The 18,829-nt window shown below is 45.5% G+C and overlaps 1 protein-coding gene across 3 annotated transcripts in view; it reads left to right on the top strand.

The window, feature by feature from the left end:
- CFAP299 (cilia and flagella associated protein 299) overlaps positions 1 to 18,829 on the top strand; it is a 334,008-nt gene that overhangs the window by 312,466 nt on the left and 2,713 nt on the right. Inside the window, exons 5-6 of one of the 3 annotated variants that reach the window (XM_033160819.1) lie at positions 5,190 to 5,320; positions 16,764 to 16,846. The exons of 1 other annotated variant lie outside the window; for it this stretch is intronic. In XM_033160819.1, coding sequence (XP_033016710.1) covers positions 5,190 to 5,301 — 112 coding nt within the window. In that variant the 3' untranslated portion in view covers positions 5,302 to 5,320; positions 16,764 to 16,846. Of the gene's footprint in view, positions 1 to 5,189; positions 5,321 to 16,763; positions 16,894 to 18,829 lie in introns of those variants that run through there. One more of the 3 variants, XM_033160818.1, reaches the window with a different exon arrangement.

Here is an 18,829-nt window from a genome sequence, read left to right as displayed (position 1 = left end):
GATTGGATTGCCACTGTGTCTCTCAGTGTTAGGCAAAACACCTTACGGCTGCATGCAGCTTTAATTAGAAGAACAGCCTTCTGAGACTTGCAGGTGCCTTTCACTGATTAGAATTAAGTTCCATGTGCAATTAATACACCTGCTTGATAATCCTAGAGGCTATTCTGATTTAAAACTGAACAATCCAGATCAGACATCCCCAACCTGCAACCCTCCATTTGTTTTGGCCTACAACTCCCATGATGCCTACCTAACAGGACCAGTGGTTATGGATGATGGGAACTGTAGTCCAAAACATCTGGAGGGCTGAAGGTTGGGGATGCCCAATCCAGATCATAGCTGGCACTATAGACCACATCTGTAAGAAGAGAGACAGGCACCATTTTGCCATAGATCAATCAAGATGTAAGATGCCTTACACCAGGCTTCCTCAGCCTCAGCCCTCCAAATGTTTTTGGCCTACAACTCCCATGATCCCTAGCTAGCAGGACCAGTGGTCAGGGATGATGGGAATTGTAGTCTGAAAACATCTGGAGGGCTGAGGTTGAGGAAGCCTGCCTTACACCAATATGAAATTTGGATGCTAGGCTGCAGTGGATGGCTTCACACTACAAACCAGCTAGAATGTGTCATATTAAATCCTGGTGTGCTGTCCTCCATTCAGAGCTTGAGTTCTAGTCCCCCAAAGTTAAAGATATGTATGCACACAGAGAGCCATTGAGACCATTGAGCTATTGAAACATCTTACGTTTTTCTTAGAAGTGTATTGACTGTTGGCCAGAGGCTCACATGTTTGTATTCTTCTCTAGGCACTTTTGAAATTTCTCTAGTCTTATTGAAATTTGTTTAGCTTTTCTTGGAATTTCTCAGAAGTTTTGCCAAGTCAACAACTTTTGGATTTGCCTTGAAATGTTCCTTCAGGTGAAATTAAGCAGCTTGAAAGGAAGGCTTCAATTAATGAACTAATTGAGAAAGCATAATTGTTTCAGTGGGTTTTTTTTTTTTTTTTAGACATCACCAGGGGTCAGCAAACTTTTTCAGCAGGGGGCCGGTCCACTGTCCCTCAGACCTTGTGTGGGGCCGGACTATATTTGTTTTTTTTGGGGGGGGGGAATGAACGAATTCCTATGCCCCACAAATAACCCAGAGATTCATTTTAAATAAAAGGACACATTCTACTCATGTAAAAACATGCTGATTCCCAGACCGTCCATGGGCCGGATTTAGAAGGCTGTTGGGCCGCATCTGGCCCCCGGGCCTTTGCCTACCCATGACCTATAGCAATGGAGCAAGCTAAGGAGAGGGCATTCAAGCTACTAAATGCTTACCCTGACCCCACCAAGCCACCCTTTCTGTTTTTAAATCCTCACCCCCTTTTTTTTTAATGCTCTCAGTCAGTAGAGGTCTCAGTCTATTGCTTCATGTTTTAAATGTCTGCATAATCTCATCCTCCACCGCTGCATTTTTGGTGACATACTTAACAAAGAGTGAAACAGCCAGGATTCAGATTCTGTATCTAAGGAGATATTCAAATTGGATGCAGGTGTGGTTGCCTTACAATGTACATGGTCCTTATCACACTTACATTCTGAACAAGCATTTGTAGGTGTGGCAAGGTCAGAACTCTGTTATGTAGGTCATCCCATACTCAGGCTGACGAAACTGCTACATCACACCAATGGCCAAGTTTCTCGGGGGACATTTTCATTTGGTGTAAATATATAGAGGGGGGGAGGGAGAGAGAGAGAACTTTTTGAGAGGAGTGAGGACATTTTGTATGAAACATTTAAGAGTTACTGCAAGTTGAGAGCTTAAGAAGCGGCCAAAGACCCATCTCGTCCAGCTTCTTCTTCTTTTGCGATCACTTGTAGCCAAGTAAGATTGTCTTCCATAAACACGGTTTTAACAATGAGTCCGTAGGTGACTGTGGAAGCCAATTCTGGATCCACACGTCCTTCCACAGTGGGAACATAGGTTTCCGGGCGGGAGTTGATCACGGTGTGGTTTGCCAAGCGTGCCTTCCTTTTGGCACGTTCTCCCTTGCATCCTGAGTTCAAGTGCCTTCAAAGCCCATGACACCTTTGGTAATGGCTGTTCTCCAATTGGAGCACTCGCAGACAAATGTTTCCCAATTGTTGGCATTTATACTACATTTTTAAAAATTTGCCTTGCGACAGTTTTTAAACCTCTTTTGTTGACCACCAGCATTACGCTTTCCATTTTTAAGTTCGGAATAGAGTAGTTGCTTTGGAAGACGATCATCAGGCATCCGCACAACACGACCAGTCCAGCGAAGTTGATGTTGAAGAATCATTGCTTCAACACTGGTGATCTTTGCTTCTTCCAGTACACTGGCATTAGTGATGTGTAAAAAAAATTGGAGACACCGTTGATGGAAACGCTTGAGGAGTTGGAGTGGTCCATGTTTCACAAGCATACATCCCAAGTGTTATCTAGTCCAGTGTTTCTCAACCTTTTTCTGACCATGCCCCCCTTCTGACCATGTTTCTTTCCTGTGGCCCCGCTGCCCCACCAGTAGAAAATGTTTTATTTATAATTTATACAAAATACTATATACAGGTGAAACTCGAAAAATTAGAATATCGTGGAAAGGTTCATTTCTTTCAGTAATTCAACTTAAAAGGTGAAACTAATATATGAGATAGACTCATGACATGCAAAGCGAGATATGCCAAGCCTTTATTTGTTATAATTGTGATGATTATGGTGTACAGCTGATGAGAACCCCAAATTAACAATTTCATATCATGAGTCTATCTCATATATTAAATTCCAGTAGCTAATGAAAACAATTGCTTACATAAATGGACTATTCCACGATATTCTAATTTTTCGAGTTTCACCTGTATTCCAAGATGACTTGAGCGCAACATTGCTCTCCCCACCCACGTCCCAGAAATTGGCATTTAGAGGCATACTGGCATTTAGAGGCATTTCCTCAGCCCTTTTACATCCCATCTCCCTTCATGGTGTCTCCCAAGCCCCTTCATGCATCAGCGTCCCCTCTACTTGCTCATCAAGACACCCCCCTCTTCTGCTTCCAACACTTCCTTGAAATAAACCACACCTGCAGAACACCTCCTAGACCTAGACCATCACAGCCAGTGCTGGATTTACGTATAAGCTAAACAAGCTATAAGCTTAGGGCCCCACTCTCTTGGATGCCCCCCAAAAATTTAAAGGGAAAAAAACTGGATGTATATTTCCAAGATATAAGATAGAAAAACAAATAAAATAAAACCTACATATAGCAACAGTGTTTTGTGTTGTGTAGGCTCCTATGATGTAAGTAATGGACACCGCCTGCTAGCCTGCTCCCTAAAATATCACTGGTTTGCTCATTTCTATATATAGGGTACCTACATTCCGCATGTGCAAATGGCTTTAGATACCTGTTAGGTCCATAAATTCCATATAGCATAAATTCAACACAAAAAGAAAACAGCAACTGTTCGTTGTTCAAAAAGGACAGCTGGACATATAAAGGGCCCCATTACCTTCAGTAGCTTAGGGCCTCATCAAACCTAAATCTGGCCCTTATCACAGCCAGTCTCTTCCCCCCCCCCATACGTCCCTCTTTCTGCTACTAACTTTCACTCCCAGCAACATTTCTTCCCTCCTATGTGCTCCTTTATCACATGCAATGTGTGTTTTTCTCTGTAGTGACAGGCGATGGGTTATTTTTCTTGTGGTGTTTCAATTGCACAAAAGGCTGTACCTCTGATGCACACACACACACACACACCCATTGTCTATGGTTAGTCCTCAGGCGCCATAAAAATAGTAATTATCGTCATCTAGATCTTTTGTTTGTTAATTTTATTTTTCTTAGGGATATTGAAGGTTGGCACAGCCCAAGGCAAGGTGTTTGGCTGCACCTTCTCCTCTCTTCCATCTCTTGAGGAGACTTTGTGGCTGGGCTACCAATGTTTTCTCCAGTCCAGGGATTGATTACTGGTTCTGAGGCAGCCGTGGGTAATTGCCTCTCTCATTTTAGTGTGCAGTTTGGCTAACTCAATTGTGTCATTTGGGGCAATCTGTCTACAGATATGTTTGACAGGCGCTGCTTCCTTGCAGCACAGCATAATCCATATGATGAGGATTTAGGGCAGGGCCTGAGCTTTCTGGCAGGACACGGGAAAAGTCTCCTTCTCTGTATGCTTTTATTTGTATGATTACCTCTGTGTGCTTACATGGCATATTGGTCAGAAATGCGTAAGCCGTGCCCTCCGGTCTATTTTAAACTACAGCTCTCATCATCCCTTCATTGGAGGTTTTTAAGGAGCGGTTGGGTGCCCAACTCTGCAAGGTTGAAATTGTGCAAATCAATTGTGCGCAATGGATGAGGAAAGTCCCCTTCAGCTCATTGAGAGTTGAGATGTTTATTTTCCACTGTGCTCTTACCTGTATTTTAATGGGATTGACATTTTCAGATTTTGATCAGGCCCATTTCTTTTAATAAATAAATAAATAAATAAATAAATAGCAAAGGTCATCTTTAAATTTCACTTCTCTTCCCTATCTTGTTTCAGTAGCTTATCCGTCAGTGCGATAAAAACCAATCTGAGCCTGCGGGTTTGTGCGCAGAATAGTTTTGCAGTGTTTACCATGTGCAAATTAAACACTAACCAGCTGTCCTCATGTTACTCATGCTGGAGGCCAGCTGCAGTTAAGATTCTTGCTTACCTCTCCGCCTCCAGCCCCAGCTTGGGAGGAGGCTATAACCTGGGGGCAAATTGCACTGTACTGTATACATAAGCCTTAGGCCTGCGGCTTTCAAATGCAATGAGGGATACGCACAGCTCCAAATGACATCAAAAGAAGTTGTGTGTGCTTTCGCTGAAAACCAGTGTTCCATCTACCCCACCCCTGTTCTTTCTGGGTTTTGGGAGGTGAAAGCAGAACCCAAGCTGGAGAGGGAGGCTCCATGCTGTGTCTTCAGGGATATCGGGACTCCGTGGAGAGAGATGGCAAGATCAAAAAGGAACAGTGCTGACAGGAGCTGTACAAAACCCTTTGATCTGAAAGCTGCTCCAGCACGCCACTCAATATGTTAAATAAAATCAAGGCTGAAAGCCAACCTCTGTAGCACCCCACTGGACACCTCCCACCTTTTTAATAAGAAGATATTGCCATTAATCTCCCCCCCCCCTCTGTTTACATGGCAGGGTTCTCCGGAGGAAGACACACCTGGCAGTGTGCGTCTGTGAATCCTCACTTTGCTGGCGCCGGTGCAGGATTTGGCCATCTCTGAGTATTACCATTTCCTTGGGTTATTAAAATCCAATGGAAAGCTGATGTAAGAGGGTTGCAGTGTGACACGACTTGACTGATTAAGATCTGTCACGTAGGGTGTGTCTGTTGACTGCAGATACTGCAACCAAGGCTTGTTAATTTGAGGGTTTATGAAACCACACAGCAAAGGGTAGTCAAATCCAAGAATCTCTTTCGAGCGAGCCCATTTGGACAACAGCATAATGAGCAATTAAAGCTAAGAAGGTAAATGCTGTTTTTTTTTTTAAAAAAAAAAAAAAAAACGTAAAAGAATTGGGTAGCCAAGCCGTCTTAGCAACGCTTGATATCGCATATCTGAAGCCACGAGTATTTTGTTGGTTTGGCTCTATCCAAAGACTCCAAAACCACCCAATTAATCAGCACAAGTCATGGATCATCCAAAGGCCCACGTATTTGAATGGTTTGTTTTAACAGCATTTCAAAAGGATTTGGAATTCCAACTCTGCAGCCTCCTCAGTCTTTCTCTGTTGCCTGTTTGAAGGCTGTCCAGGCCCTGTGAGACAGCGGAGGAGCTTACCCTGTGATAGTCAGAAATACCAGACCCACGTTGGCGTCACTGCAGATCAGCTCATGGTGACAGAGCAGACAAGAGGAGGAGCTTAAAAGTGGAGAAGAGGGTGACCATAAACAAGGGCCCCTCAACACACTGATGGGGCTCTTAGCCCTTGTATAGGATAACCTTAAATTACATCTCAAACGCAGCCTAAGGCTGCAACTATATTCTGCATTAAAGGTGTGGCTGATGAAAACAGCACTTGTGCATTTAATTATTCCATCCTCCATAAACCCTAGGATAACTGACCCATCTTCTGCCCACCTCCCCATCAGTGGCATTCGGTGACACAGAGCAAAGTAGCAGCAGCTGTGTTGGTCTTGTGTTCCAGCTGCAACCCCCCCCCCCCAACTCTCAGCTGGATCCTGCTCTCAAAGGCCTCTCAACACCACGTAGCAGCTTTCGGAGGGGCACAAGAAGCTGTGGCAGGAAAGGGAGCCCTGGAAAGCCCAGTGCATGCCTGGTTTTGAGTTGCTGGCAGGGGCATTGCTTGGGACTTTTTAGCAGCTCAGGGCAAATGTTTATGTAAAATGTGCTTATGGTAGTTTGCATAGGTAAAGGGACCCCTGACCATTAGGTCCAGTCATGTCCGACTCAGGTGTTGCGGCACTCATCTCGCGTTACTGGCTGAGGGAGCCGGTGTTTGTCCGCAGACAGCTTCTGGGTCATGTGGCCAGCATGACTAAGCTGCTTCTGGCGAACCAGAGCAGCGCACGGAAATGCTGTTTACCTTCCCACCGGAGCGGTACCTATTTATCTACTTGCACTTTTGCCGTGCTTTCGAACTGCTAGGTGAGCAGGAGCTGGGACCGAGCAATGGGAGCTCACCCCATCACGGGAATTCGAACCGCCAACCTTCTGATCAGCAAGCCCTATGCTCTGTGGTTTAACCCACAGCGCCACCCACAACCCTGGTAGTTTGCATACAGAGCTGCAAATTAAGATGCTGGAGTCTCACCGGCACTGAATTTTTCAGTGCAAAAGACTTGGGGTACCCACCTCCCGGCAACACCCCTGGAACCTGGCCAGTATGCTTTCTTTTAGCCCATATTTGTAATCTGATAATTAAACCCATTGATTCATCTGCTATACGGGCAACTACTTCTGTTTTCTCCCCTCACAAAAAAAGTCTTCTGAAACTTTTTTTTTTTTGGCCCATCCTTTTCACACTCACCCCTTCTGAATCCTTCCCAATGAGGCCCTTTAAAAGTTGCTCAGATTTGGAATAATGGAAAGCTGCAAAGCCACCTTGCTTTTTCACAAGCAAGACAAGAAAATTAAAAACTTGCACTATATGCACAATTGTAAACATTGGACGGCTGCTGTTATTTCAACAAGGTACGCTCAGTGTTGCTAAACGGATACCGAAACCCAGCATTGCAAACTGCTTTCCTGGCGTAAAATGCTCCTCTGAGTTCTGAAGATGTGCATTACCCGGTGTGTCTGCCCTTACATCCCTCTGAAGTAAGCAGGGAAATGTGCCCTGAATCCAACCTCTGTGCAACGCTCCTCGGTGTCCTATTTGGCAAAGCCAGGAATGGTGCCAGCAAAAATGATTATATAATGGCAGTCAGATATCAGAATGCCCGATGGGTCTGCTTCACGTTTCTCATCTCCGCTGCCCTCCTTTCTGTCTGCTGTCACCACCCTGTTCTTTCACCACTCGCTTGCGAGAAGGCAGTAGTTTCAATGATGGGAGGCGGGAAGTCGAGCCGGATGACTGACATCACAAACTCGTGGAACCACAAAGTGAAAAAAGCTGTTGAGCCATCATTGTTTGTAATTAGCTCTTGACTGGATTCCCATTCTGCTATAGGGAATAGTTTTATCTGGATGCGTTTGTGTGGGTGGGGAGAGAAACTCGGGAGAGAAAAGCGAAGGAACTCTTCTTGGCTTGGTGAAAGAGATTGAGAGAGACAGAAAAGGGAGCAGGGTTTAAATAACGCAGTGCGCCACGGGGCATATCAGGCGTAGCCATCTTGACAGCGTTCTGCTGTTTAAAACGGCAGGTACCACCTCATTCATTTATATACAGTGGTATCTCGGCTTACGGACTTACTGTATATACTTGAGTATAAGCCTAGTTTTTCAGCACATTTTTTGTGCTGAAAAAGCTGCCCTCGGCTTATACTCGAGTGAGGCAGGCGGTGGGGGGCGGCGAGAAAGAAGTCCTTTCTCTCCGCTCGTGCTGCCACCCGCTCTCCCCAGTCAACCATTCCTTAAGAAGCGTACAAGAATGGAGGTTCTTTACTCTCCCCAGGCAGCTTGTTCCATTCCTGAACTGCTCGCATAAATGCAAACTTGGCAAAGGAGGAAGAGGAAGGAGCAGCCCAAAGGGCTGCTTTCGGGCTGCTCGTTCCTCCTCCTCCTCCACAGCGGCAAAGGTGAACCGGCTTATACTTGAGTCAATAAGCTTTCCCAGGTTTTTGTAGGAAAATTAGGTGCCTCGGTTTATATTCGGGTCGGCTTATACTCGGGTATATACGGTAATTCGTTCCAGAGTTCCGTTCTTAACCTGAAACCATTCTTAACCTGAGGCCCCACTTTCGCTAATGGGGCCTCCCGCTGTCACGCCGCCAGCACGCGATTTCTGTTCTCATCCTGGGGCAAAGTTTGCAACCCAAGGTACTACTTCCAGGTTAGCGGAGTTTGTAACCCAAAGCGTTTGTAACCCGAGGTACCACTGTACACATATTACATCTAGAGACCAACCTTCTGAGGAGTTTAGAGCATGGTATAATATGGCATTATCCCATTTGGTTCCCCACTGAGCTTCATGGCTGAACTAGGATTCGAACCAGGGCCTGCTCACCCCACATCCAGCAAAGGATCCATTTTGCCCCACACGCTCTCTGTTTATCCAAGCTGGGAGTACACCAAGAACATTCCTAATTTGTACTTTTGGTCTGTTCGCTGTAGTGTTATATTGCCAAGAGGCTTTACGTTTTAATGGCACATAGCTTCGGGTGTTTTTAATCTACCAATTTACTAATTTGGCAATTAGTTTTAATTTGGCAAAGCCATTATGATGTTTCGGCAGTCTTTCATTCTAGAAATGGTTCTAACAATTACTTTAACAAACAAACAAACAAACAAACAAACAAAGGGTGCTTACCTAGGAGCAGGTAAGGGCCAAAGCCTGCTGTTTGCAGCAGTAGAATTGCCCACTGATCCAGAGGTCTGAATAAGCAGGTCAGCCTATTCCAGCAACTTACTATTTCAGGTATGTAGACTATGCAACATTGAGCAATCCCCAGTGGCCAGCTGCAAGAGTAATGCTTCTTTTATTGTCAAGGGAAATGCCCGAGGCTGTTGCATGCTGTAGAATTGCATGCTGACCCAGATGTCTGAATAAACAGGTCACCCTATTTCAGCAACTTTGCTGAGTTTCCTTCCCTCAATTATTCCTGCGCTGTTACTTGCATGTGTGAACTGCACATGTGTGCAAAGAGCATCTCACTTGGTGTGGTGGTCACATAACAAGGAACCATAAACACACAAAGGGGGGGGGAGAAATTAAATTAAAAGCAATAAGGACCAGTGCCGGGAACACCCATTCCTCTTCCTGCAACGTCGATGTAAGAGATTTCTTGAAATATAAAGCAGTATGCAAGTTCAGAAAATAAGTAATATAACTACATGGTGCCTTTCTCAGACACCAGAGAAGATAGGAGACAGGCAAGAGCTATGATATTTTGCATCCTTCAAACAGAGAAGGAAATATTTAAGCAGTTCTTTCTAACCCAAGTTTGCATTGTGGCATAAATATATTATATTATTGCTCTGATTAGCCTAGATAGCTTGAAGTCAAATGCATTTGCTAATATAGCTGAAGTTACTGTAAAGAAATTGTAAATCTGCAGAAGAAAACGCCAGAGGAGCAATTTATTTCTTCTACTCCCAGCCCATTCTGATGACATTGATAAGTAAATTATGGAAAGTAGGTATTTGTGAAAATAGGTTCTTGAGATGCGCCTGAAATTGACAGAAGCAGTTGTAACCTGAGGCTTGTTTTGGTCTATTACCAATGTCGGTTGGTTGGCAAAACTTCTGTTCTTTACAAAGGTAAGGCATGTGGCAAGGATGAAGTATGATAGCTAGCCAGCTTAGTTGGCCTTGAAATTGAACAGAAAGTGTTGGAATTTTTGTGCCATGAGACTTGTTTCAGTTTCCAGCTGGCTGCCATGAAAGGCGACTTTCGCTGATAAACGTTGGAAATTGTGGAGAAAATTTGCTCATTTTGGCACTTGGAGAGCCACAAAATAAGTTGCACTTGGTGAAGTCATACTCAAGAGTAGACCCTTTGAAAACAAGGGGTCACGTCTAACTAAAGTCGATTCATTTCAATCTGAGTAGGGCTTCTAGTTGGATCGAACCTATTGTCCATGCCAGGGTGGAGAAACCTGTTTCAGCCCAAGGGCCACATTCCCTAGCGGGCAACTTTCTGGGGGCCGTGTGCCTGTGGTGGGCGAGGTCAGAGGCAAAACTGGATGAAGCAATGGATGCGACTCTTAACTTTGTGCAAAGTGCTGCATTCCAGCCACACATATGTCAGAAGAAGGAGGAGGAGAGTTTGGATTTGATATCCTGCTTTATCACTACCCTAAGGAGTCTCAAAGCAGCTCACAATCTCCTTTCCTTTCCTCCCCCACAACAAACACTCTGTGCGGTGAGCAAGGCTGAGAGACTTCAGAGAAGTGTGACTAGCCCAAGGTCACCCAGCAGCTGCATGTGGAGGAGCAGGGAATTGAACCTTGTTCACCAGATTACAAGTCCACTGCTCTTAACCACTAGGTAAAGGTAAAGGGACCCCTGACCGTTAGGTCCAGTCATGGATGAGTCTGGGGTTGCAGCGCTCATCTCGCTCTATAGGCCGAGGGAGCCGGCGTTTGTCTGCAGACAGCTTCCGGGTCATGTGGCCAGCATGACTAAGCCGCTTCTGGCAAACCAGAGCAGCACATGGAAACGTCATTTACCTTCCCACCGGAACGGAACCTATTTATCTACTTGCACTTCGACGTGCTTTCGAACTGCTAGGTTGGCAGGAGCTGGGACCGAACAATGGGAGCTCACCCTATCGTGGGGATTCGAACTGCCGACCTTCTGATCAGCAAACCCTAGGTTCTGTGGTTTAGACCACAGCGCCATCTGTGTCCTTCTGCTCTTAACCACTACACTACACTATATACTTCTCCAACCAGACAGGTGAGCAAGAGGCACAGGACAAGGGCACACAGGACATGATCAGGAGAAGGGCACATTCTAGCCAGGCAAAAGTGCCCAAGGAAGTTGCAAAGTAGGGCCAGTGTGGGGTATGGCCTGGGCAAGAGCAGGGCCTGGGGAGAGTCCCTCCACTCATGGTCTACATGCCAAGCACTGGGCTACCCATGAATCTTTGGCTTCCTCAGATTCAGATTATTTTATTCATTTCACTGGAGGCTGATCTTGAATACATTTTACTCCGATTTTTGCATTTGCATTTGGAGTGTGGCAAGAGGGCTGTTTTGACCCCGAAAGGCGTTTTAAAACTTCTAAATAAATAAGGACAGTTTTGCATTCCCCCCCTCCCTTTGCTTTTCCATTGTTATCTTTTCAGTTTGTCTTTATTTATTTATTTTGTCGTTCAGGACAATTTGATTCACTCTGGAATAATAACAGCCCTTGTTGTAGCACCAACTTCAACCCAAGAATCACTACAGCCCTAATGCAACTAAATCTAATTTGGATTAATCGAATTAGAGATGCCTTTTAAATGCTTTAAATCTCCCTGACAGAGAGAGGGGGAGAAATGCTATCAAATAGACAGCAATGAATGCCAAAGCATCTTAAATATTTCCTGCATAGATTTCTTCTTCTTACTACTATTATTATTTTAATAGATTTACGAATGTTCCAAAAAGTATCTGATACTCTTCAACAAGGGGCTCAGGTATGTGGACTATGCGACACTGAGCAGTGCCCACTGGCCAGCTGCAAAAGGAATGCTTCTTTTATTTTCAAGGGAAATGGCTGTTGCCATGCTTAATGAGCAGAGTGTTGTCCTTTGCGGAGCTGGAGAGAAGAATGCAAAGCAATCTTATCTCCACACTGACCAGCTAGGAAGAATCTGGAGCAGCTTGTGTTGGCTGATGCACCAGGGAATCAGCTGAGGCGCCTCCAGCTCAAACAACAACATTGAACATTTTAGGGGTTCACCTGTGATGCTACCCAGGGAAACCAACGAGGACCGAGACCTGGAAGAAAATGTATTTTTCATCTGGGGCAGTGATACAGGGAGGGAGGGGCATTCCACCATACCACCCCTGTTTTTTTCTCTCCAGAAGCAAGGGGCAGACTCTGCAAATGGTGGAAACCTCTCCATACCCTGCATTCCCAGTGCCCGCCTTGTTAGATGTAAGGACGTTCAGTGGTTGCTCATGAGTAAAGCGCCAAAACGCAGAACTTCTAAAAACTAAGTTCTTTATTGTGCACAGCTATATACAGTGGAGCAAAAGTTCAAACGTCCATCTCATCCCTCCGCAGAGTCCAGGAATGAACTCTTCCGGTTCTTTGTCCAGCAAAAGAGGCGCGGGATTCTGAACCCCCGCCTCCCCCTTCCACGTCCTTCCTGCCTGCGACCTCGGAGCGTGGGAACCTGACCCCGTTCCCTGCTAACCCCTCGGCGCTGAGGCTCCACAATCCTTTCAGAGCCGCTGCACCGCCTTCCTGCCTCTGACTCCCCCTCCCCGCTAGAGGAATGGTCGCTTCCGGCGGAGGAGGGGGAGGACGAGCTGGTAAACAGCGGAGGGGGTTCTCTATATTGCAGACGCTCCCGCGACTCTACCAGCTGCGGGGAAGGGGGTTTCCTGACATTAGGTAAATGGATGTCCCCATGGCCGGCATCTCTCCACTACAGAGCTGTCAGAAAATGTCAAGTAAAGTGGTACCTTGGTTCTCAAACGCCTTGGTACTCAAACAACTTGGAACCCAGACACTGCAAACCCGGAAGTAAGTGTTCCGGTCTGCGAACTTTTTTCGGTAGCCGAACGTGCTCCATTTTGAGTGTTACACTTCCGATATGAGTGCCACACTTCCATTTGGAGTGTTATGCTGAGGTCTGTCTGTTTTTGCTATTTATTTTGCGTTTCTCTCTCTCTCTCTCTCTCTCTCTCTCTCTGTGTGTGTGTGTGTGTGGAACCCAGTTCAGCTACTGATTGATCGTGTGACTACAGTACATTGTTTATTGCTTTCATTTTATGGATCAATGGTTTCATAAGATAGTAAAACCCATGTTCAATGGGGGTTGTTTTTAAAAGTCTGGAACGTATTAATCCATTTTGCATTTCTATGGGAAAGCGTGCCTTGGTTTTGGAACGCTTTGGTTTTGGAATGGACTTCCGGAACGGATTAAGTTTGAGAACCAAGGTACCACTGTACAGATGACTGTTGTAGCTTACGTTTGAAAACCCAAAGCCAGCCACATAATGGTTATACTCAGGATTGCTTGTCGTGTCAAGAACGGGCTTGCAGAAGAGACTTTGATGCACCAGCAGTGCATGTGTGGGCCTGGGATTGCCCAGTGCACAAGCCCTCCAGGATGGAACCATGCTGCTGTTCGCTGCATGCCGGTAGGAAACTTGGCAAATGAAGGAAGTGATTATTCTGCAGCTGATTAGGGGTTCTTTCCCCACAAGTCTAAACTATTTTTAATGATTGGTGGAAAAGAAAGCTGTTCACAGAACAGCTTTCTTTTTCCTCTTTCAGAGCAAGAGGTGGAAAGCTTTTGCCTGATAGCATTTCCCCCCCTTCTGAGCACCTATCCAGTTGCACAATCTGGCTATTAGCTCTGCCGCTTTATGGTGAGTGAAAGAGATTGCAAAGCTGCAACGCTAGATAAAGAGATACATTATATGTAACACCTGCAACCCCAAATGTGGCTTGCTAGTTCAAATCTATGTGTGAAACTGAGCGTGCACATCTGCACACAGAGAGATTGCCTCTTTGGTCTTTTTTAGCCCACAGTTTTCCCATGTTTGCCATTTCCCTTTCCGGGAATATCACACTGCTTATCTCTAGGTTCTACTGATGTATCACCCCAGTGCATCTTTCTACAGCACCACATATTTTCTATTCCTCTTTCCCTCCTGTTCTTGCCTCCTCCGCTTCTTCTGTACTGTACTTCAATTCCTGCTTTCAGTTATTCTGACCGTTGGCTCCCTTTCCCAGCATTCAGCCTCCTTTCCTTCCCTTACTTCCGTATGCCTCCCATCCAAACTCGCGTTTCGCTTCCCTCATATAAGCAGCACTGCCTAGCAAACGTTCTATTGCTGCTGTTTCTGCGATGAGGACTTAGAATGGGTTTGCAAATATAGGGACAAGAGCTGCCACCTTCCATGTGAGGCTGAGAGGTGATGCCTACTTAAGTTGCCAGCAACTGCCCCCCACCCATATTATTCAAACACCTGTAATCTGGGCGTATGAGGACTGAGACCTGCAATATTTACTTGTGGAGAAGAGACAGGCTTTAGCAAGCTCCCTTTAACCCCCCTAAGGTAGCTTCAGGATGAGCAGCCCAGTGAAATGGGTGAGATCAATCCTGTGATCTAGCAACATTAGTCAGCTTTAGACTTGTAATTCCAGATTTTATTAAATGAGTAAAGATGAGTGAGCAGGAGTGAGAAGCATGGAAGAAGGAGAAAAACAGTGAGTAATTTCTAGCTAACGTAGACTATTATCATATCTAAGGTAGTTTCAGCAGCTAACATTCTTGGCACATGCAGCATTCTTGGCACATGCAGAGGGCATAAGGCCTGTTTTGAGGTTGAAGCGAACAAGCAGAATTCCCCAGGACAAGCTGAGATACAAAACCATGCTGTGGACCAAGAGGGGTGGTGGTTGATGGGGGCAAATCAAGTCAATAGGTGGTAAGCAGAGCCACTGTTGGCCCCACATATTTTCTGCAGGCCTCCAATCTTCCAATTTACAGGGCGGCTGGACATGCTCCAAGCAGAAAGGCTAGGGAGACCACAACAACCAGCCATATTTTCCATTTGGCACAAACTTAAGTAAGAGTTACAAATCAAACCATTGCCAGCCCCTCTTCAGCCTCCCTTGCAAAAAGAAAAAAGAAAAATGATAAATAATGCCCTACTCTGTGCCACTCCACTAAATGAGGGAAGTCTCGTTGGTTTTACTTCTCTTTCTCCTTCTTGAACCTACACTGTCTTATTGTCTCATCCCAGCCATTCTGACTAGAGAGTCCCATATACACTTGAGGGACGTTATTAATGCTCCTTCCTCCATACATCCCGGAGAAAATACCAAATTGCAATAAAGTTGTCATGGTCCAGCTGTTCATGTGAAGCTTGTAGATGGTTAGTTAGCTTCTCCACACACTTTGCAACCATGCAAATATCTCCAAGTCAGACACTCACCACCTTGATGTGCCCCGAGGCACTTGTTTCAGTTTAAATATGTACGTAAACAGCTGTTCTTGCCGACAGATTATGGGTGGGTTGGAAGGTCCAATCCACATAACTGCGTACTGGGCTCAGCAAATCCTATTGGCACACCCCCCCCCAGTTCAGAGTAAGACCTCACAGCCAGAGTTCTCCCCCCTCCCCCCCGCTCTGAAAACCTGACAAAATTTGCATGAAAATATTATGGAAATGTATGTCATGGGCCTCTGCCCCTGAGCCTGTGGCATAGAATATGTGAGGTGCATATAGACTAGACAGGTAGAATAGACACATTAGCACGGGCTGTTTGCTGGAACTTGAGAAAGAGAATTGGGAAGGACTTCTGTCACATAGGATTAACTAAACACCCTATTGTGCATTCAGAAAAGGTACAGTATCTGTGTGTTTTGGTTTGCTTTCTTTTGTTATGCTTTGAGAGAGGGAAGAATCTTAGGGCAGAGTTGGGCATTTCAACAGGGAAAGAAGGGATGCGGCTCAGCTTTCTGAAAGCTTGCTCACCTTCTGCCACAGCAAGCCAGCCATGAAACTGCAGCAGCCTATCTAGTGGCTAGGGAGGCTTGCCAGTGACAAGCAGCCGGTGTTTTGACTGCCTTGGCTTTCCAACAAGATGTCTTGGAAGCTATGAGCTTATCTGCAGAGTAACTTGTTTCCTGGGGTTTCTGAGAGGGAAGAGAAATAGTTAAATGAATTTGTGTTAATAGTGCAGACATGCCTTTCCCCCTCTGCCAGCATTCAGAGGGCTGGTCCTGACATGATGCCATTTTTCTCCACGGTAACGCTTTGAAATGATTCCCGTGGAGACATACAGATGGAAAACATGAGTAACCGTTCATGTAGATTTCTTAGGATAAGAGCTAGAAGCAGGATACCAGGTTCATGGTGGCTGCTGCGCACAGGATTCCTAGTCCTGCTCTGGAACTACATTTTATTGCCGTGATATTGCTGCTGCTAAATACCACGGACCTGTGTCTCTTCATTCTGTCTGCTTGTAAACGCAAAATGTCATTGCATTGCAAGTTCCCCTTCCCATCGCTTTCGCTGATTGGCTGCTGCTTATAGGGGCATGGAACCCTAGGCACAATGACAAACATTTTGCTGTTCTAAACATCACTGGGTGGATATGTGGCATTGTTGGAAAACCACTCATGAATGACCGCTGGGAAGAGTGCAGAGAGAAGCAATGCAGTGGGGCATCTGCGGCAGCGCAACCGGACGCCTTCATCTGCAACCCCAGCTGCAACAAAACATGTCTCCCCCATATCAGTGTCTACAGCCACAGCAGATGCTGCAACCTTCCAAATGGTTTGACTTCACCTCCAAAGGCCCACTCCTCCATTGTCTCCCGAGACAGAAGGACACTAGCTTTGGGGGGAGCACATGACTTCCACAATGTTGCAAAGAGATGCTTTGCATTGTCTACTCTTTTTTTTTTACAGTTTCTACAACTGGGACAGGAATATCTGCTGCTTGAATTCAAGTCCAAATTACCAAGTGATTGCAGAAAATGTGTGTGGCGTCCTCTTCAAGAACAAGTCTGACAGGAAGGTCATTAATGTTGACCCCAAGGTAGCATTGTTACTTTTGTCGTTTCCCTGAAACAACAGGGCCTGTCTGTGTCAAACATCTGTGCTTTTATTATTACTACTCATTTCATGGATCAAGGGGCAATGCATGGGTCTGGTATTTGTCCTATTGAGAAGTGACGTTCCATCATGAAGGACATTTCTTATATTAGTTGGATATATTATGTTCTTCAAATAGGACATCTTGTAAATCCAACAAAGGTAGAAGCCATCTCATGAACATAATCAATCTTAAGTACTGCTGGACCAAGTTCCGTGTACTTTGGTTCCATCTGAAAGCAACAGATCTCAGTGCAGGTAGGTCTTCCCGTAAAGCTGTGCTGTAGGCCTCACAAGATGGAAATGTCATCTTTTTAATTCTTTTTGAATGAGACTTTTTTCCCATGGATGACAGCAGTGGGCCTCAGTTTCATTAAGCATAAGGCATATCTAGAGAAACATCTTAAACTCCCCAGATTCCCTTGGGCACTTCCTTATGTAATAGTGCAGTAATAATAGTTCAGTAATCCTGTGCAGAAACTGGGTGCACCTGCAGTCTTAGAGGCAACAACCAACCTACACAAAGCCAGCAGCAGTTCTCCTTTGCTTATTGCAGTCCCTGGGAGCTTGTGATCAGGAGCTCGTGAACAGGACTTGCAAACAGGGGCGTTTGGTGGAATTTGGAGGAAGGATGAGAATTGGAGGGATTGGTGGAAGAGACTGAAGAGAGTGAGTTTGTGTCTTTTGAAATAAGGTTGCTTGCTTGTCTGAGCTGTTTGGAGACTTGATTGTGAATTTGTTTGTGGGTGTGGTCATGTGACAGCGCATGGTCTGAAGGAGAGGGACTGCTGTTGAAAGGAAGGCAGACTGAATGAGAAAGCGAGTTGAGGCAGCAGCAGGTCTACTTAGCTTCTTGCAGTCTCCGGGAGCTCATAACCAGGACTACATGGCATTCCCAGGTGGTGTTGGGAACAACTCCTGCTTGAAACTGTGAAGTACTACAGCCTGTCAGTGTAGACAATATAATGGTCTGTCTCAGTATAAGGCAATTTCCTATATTCCTATTTTATGGGTAGGTTCAAGGCCAAGGCCACTGAGATAATGTATGGGTCCCCCAGCAAGCATTGGGAAACTGGTCTGCTGTGTTGCGCCCTTAGCACCAAAAAGTGTTGCTCAGAGGACTTAGAGTCATAGAATTGTATGGCAGGAAGGGACCTGGGGTTAATTTAGTCGAATCCCCTGCAGTGCAAGATCCCCTATGGCAGTGATGGCCAAACTTGGCCCTCCAGCTGTTTTGGGACTACAATTCCCATCATCCCTGACAACTGGTCCTGTTAGCTAGGGATGATGGGCATTGTAGTCCAAAAACAGCTGGAGGGCCAAGTTTGGCCATCACTGCCCTATGGGGATCAAGCCTGCAACCTTGGAATTATCAGCACCACGCTCTAGCCAACTGAGCTATCCTGAGTGATTACACCCCTTAAAACAAGCTACATACAAACCCACACTGATTGTGCCCTCTTTACCCTACTGCAGTGGCTCTACTTCAAGGCATTTTTCTCTCTCAAACATCTGACATGCTGATTTTTCACTGTCTTCCACTTACTCCAGGTCACGACACCAAAACAGTTAAATACTACATTACTTTCTTTTTACAAATTGGTTTAAATATTTTCAAGGAGTGCGCATTCAATGTGCCTTAGGAAATCCTTTCCATATACCCCTGCTCCAAATGAATAGTATGCAATTCACAATTCTGTCACTGCAGGGGTGCTGTGCCCCATTTCACCACTTAAGGTAAGTTGAAACAAAAAGGTGCCATCCCATCTTGCCACTGCATCGAAACCTCGCTTACCTGGCTTGCAAAGCAGCAGCGGCAGTAAGTTCTGGTGAAATCTCACAAAGCACATGAGATATTATATGAGTCCTAGATTGGAGTG

This window comes from Lacerta agilis, chromosome 9 (assembly GCF_009819535.1).
Source record: "Lacerta agilis isolate rLacAgi1 chromosome 9, rLacAgi1.pri, whole genome shotgun sequence".
NCBI classification, from domain to species: Eukaryota; Metazoa; Chordata; class Lepidosauria; order Squamata; family Lacertidae; genus Lacerta; species Lacerta agilis.
This window is presented reverse-complemented; position numbering and strand designations above follow the sequence as displayed.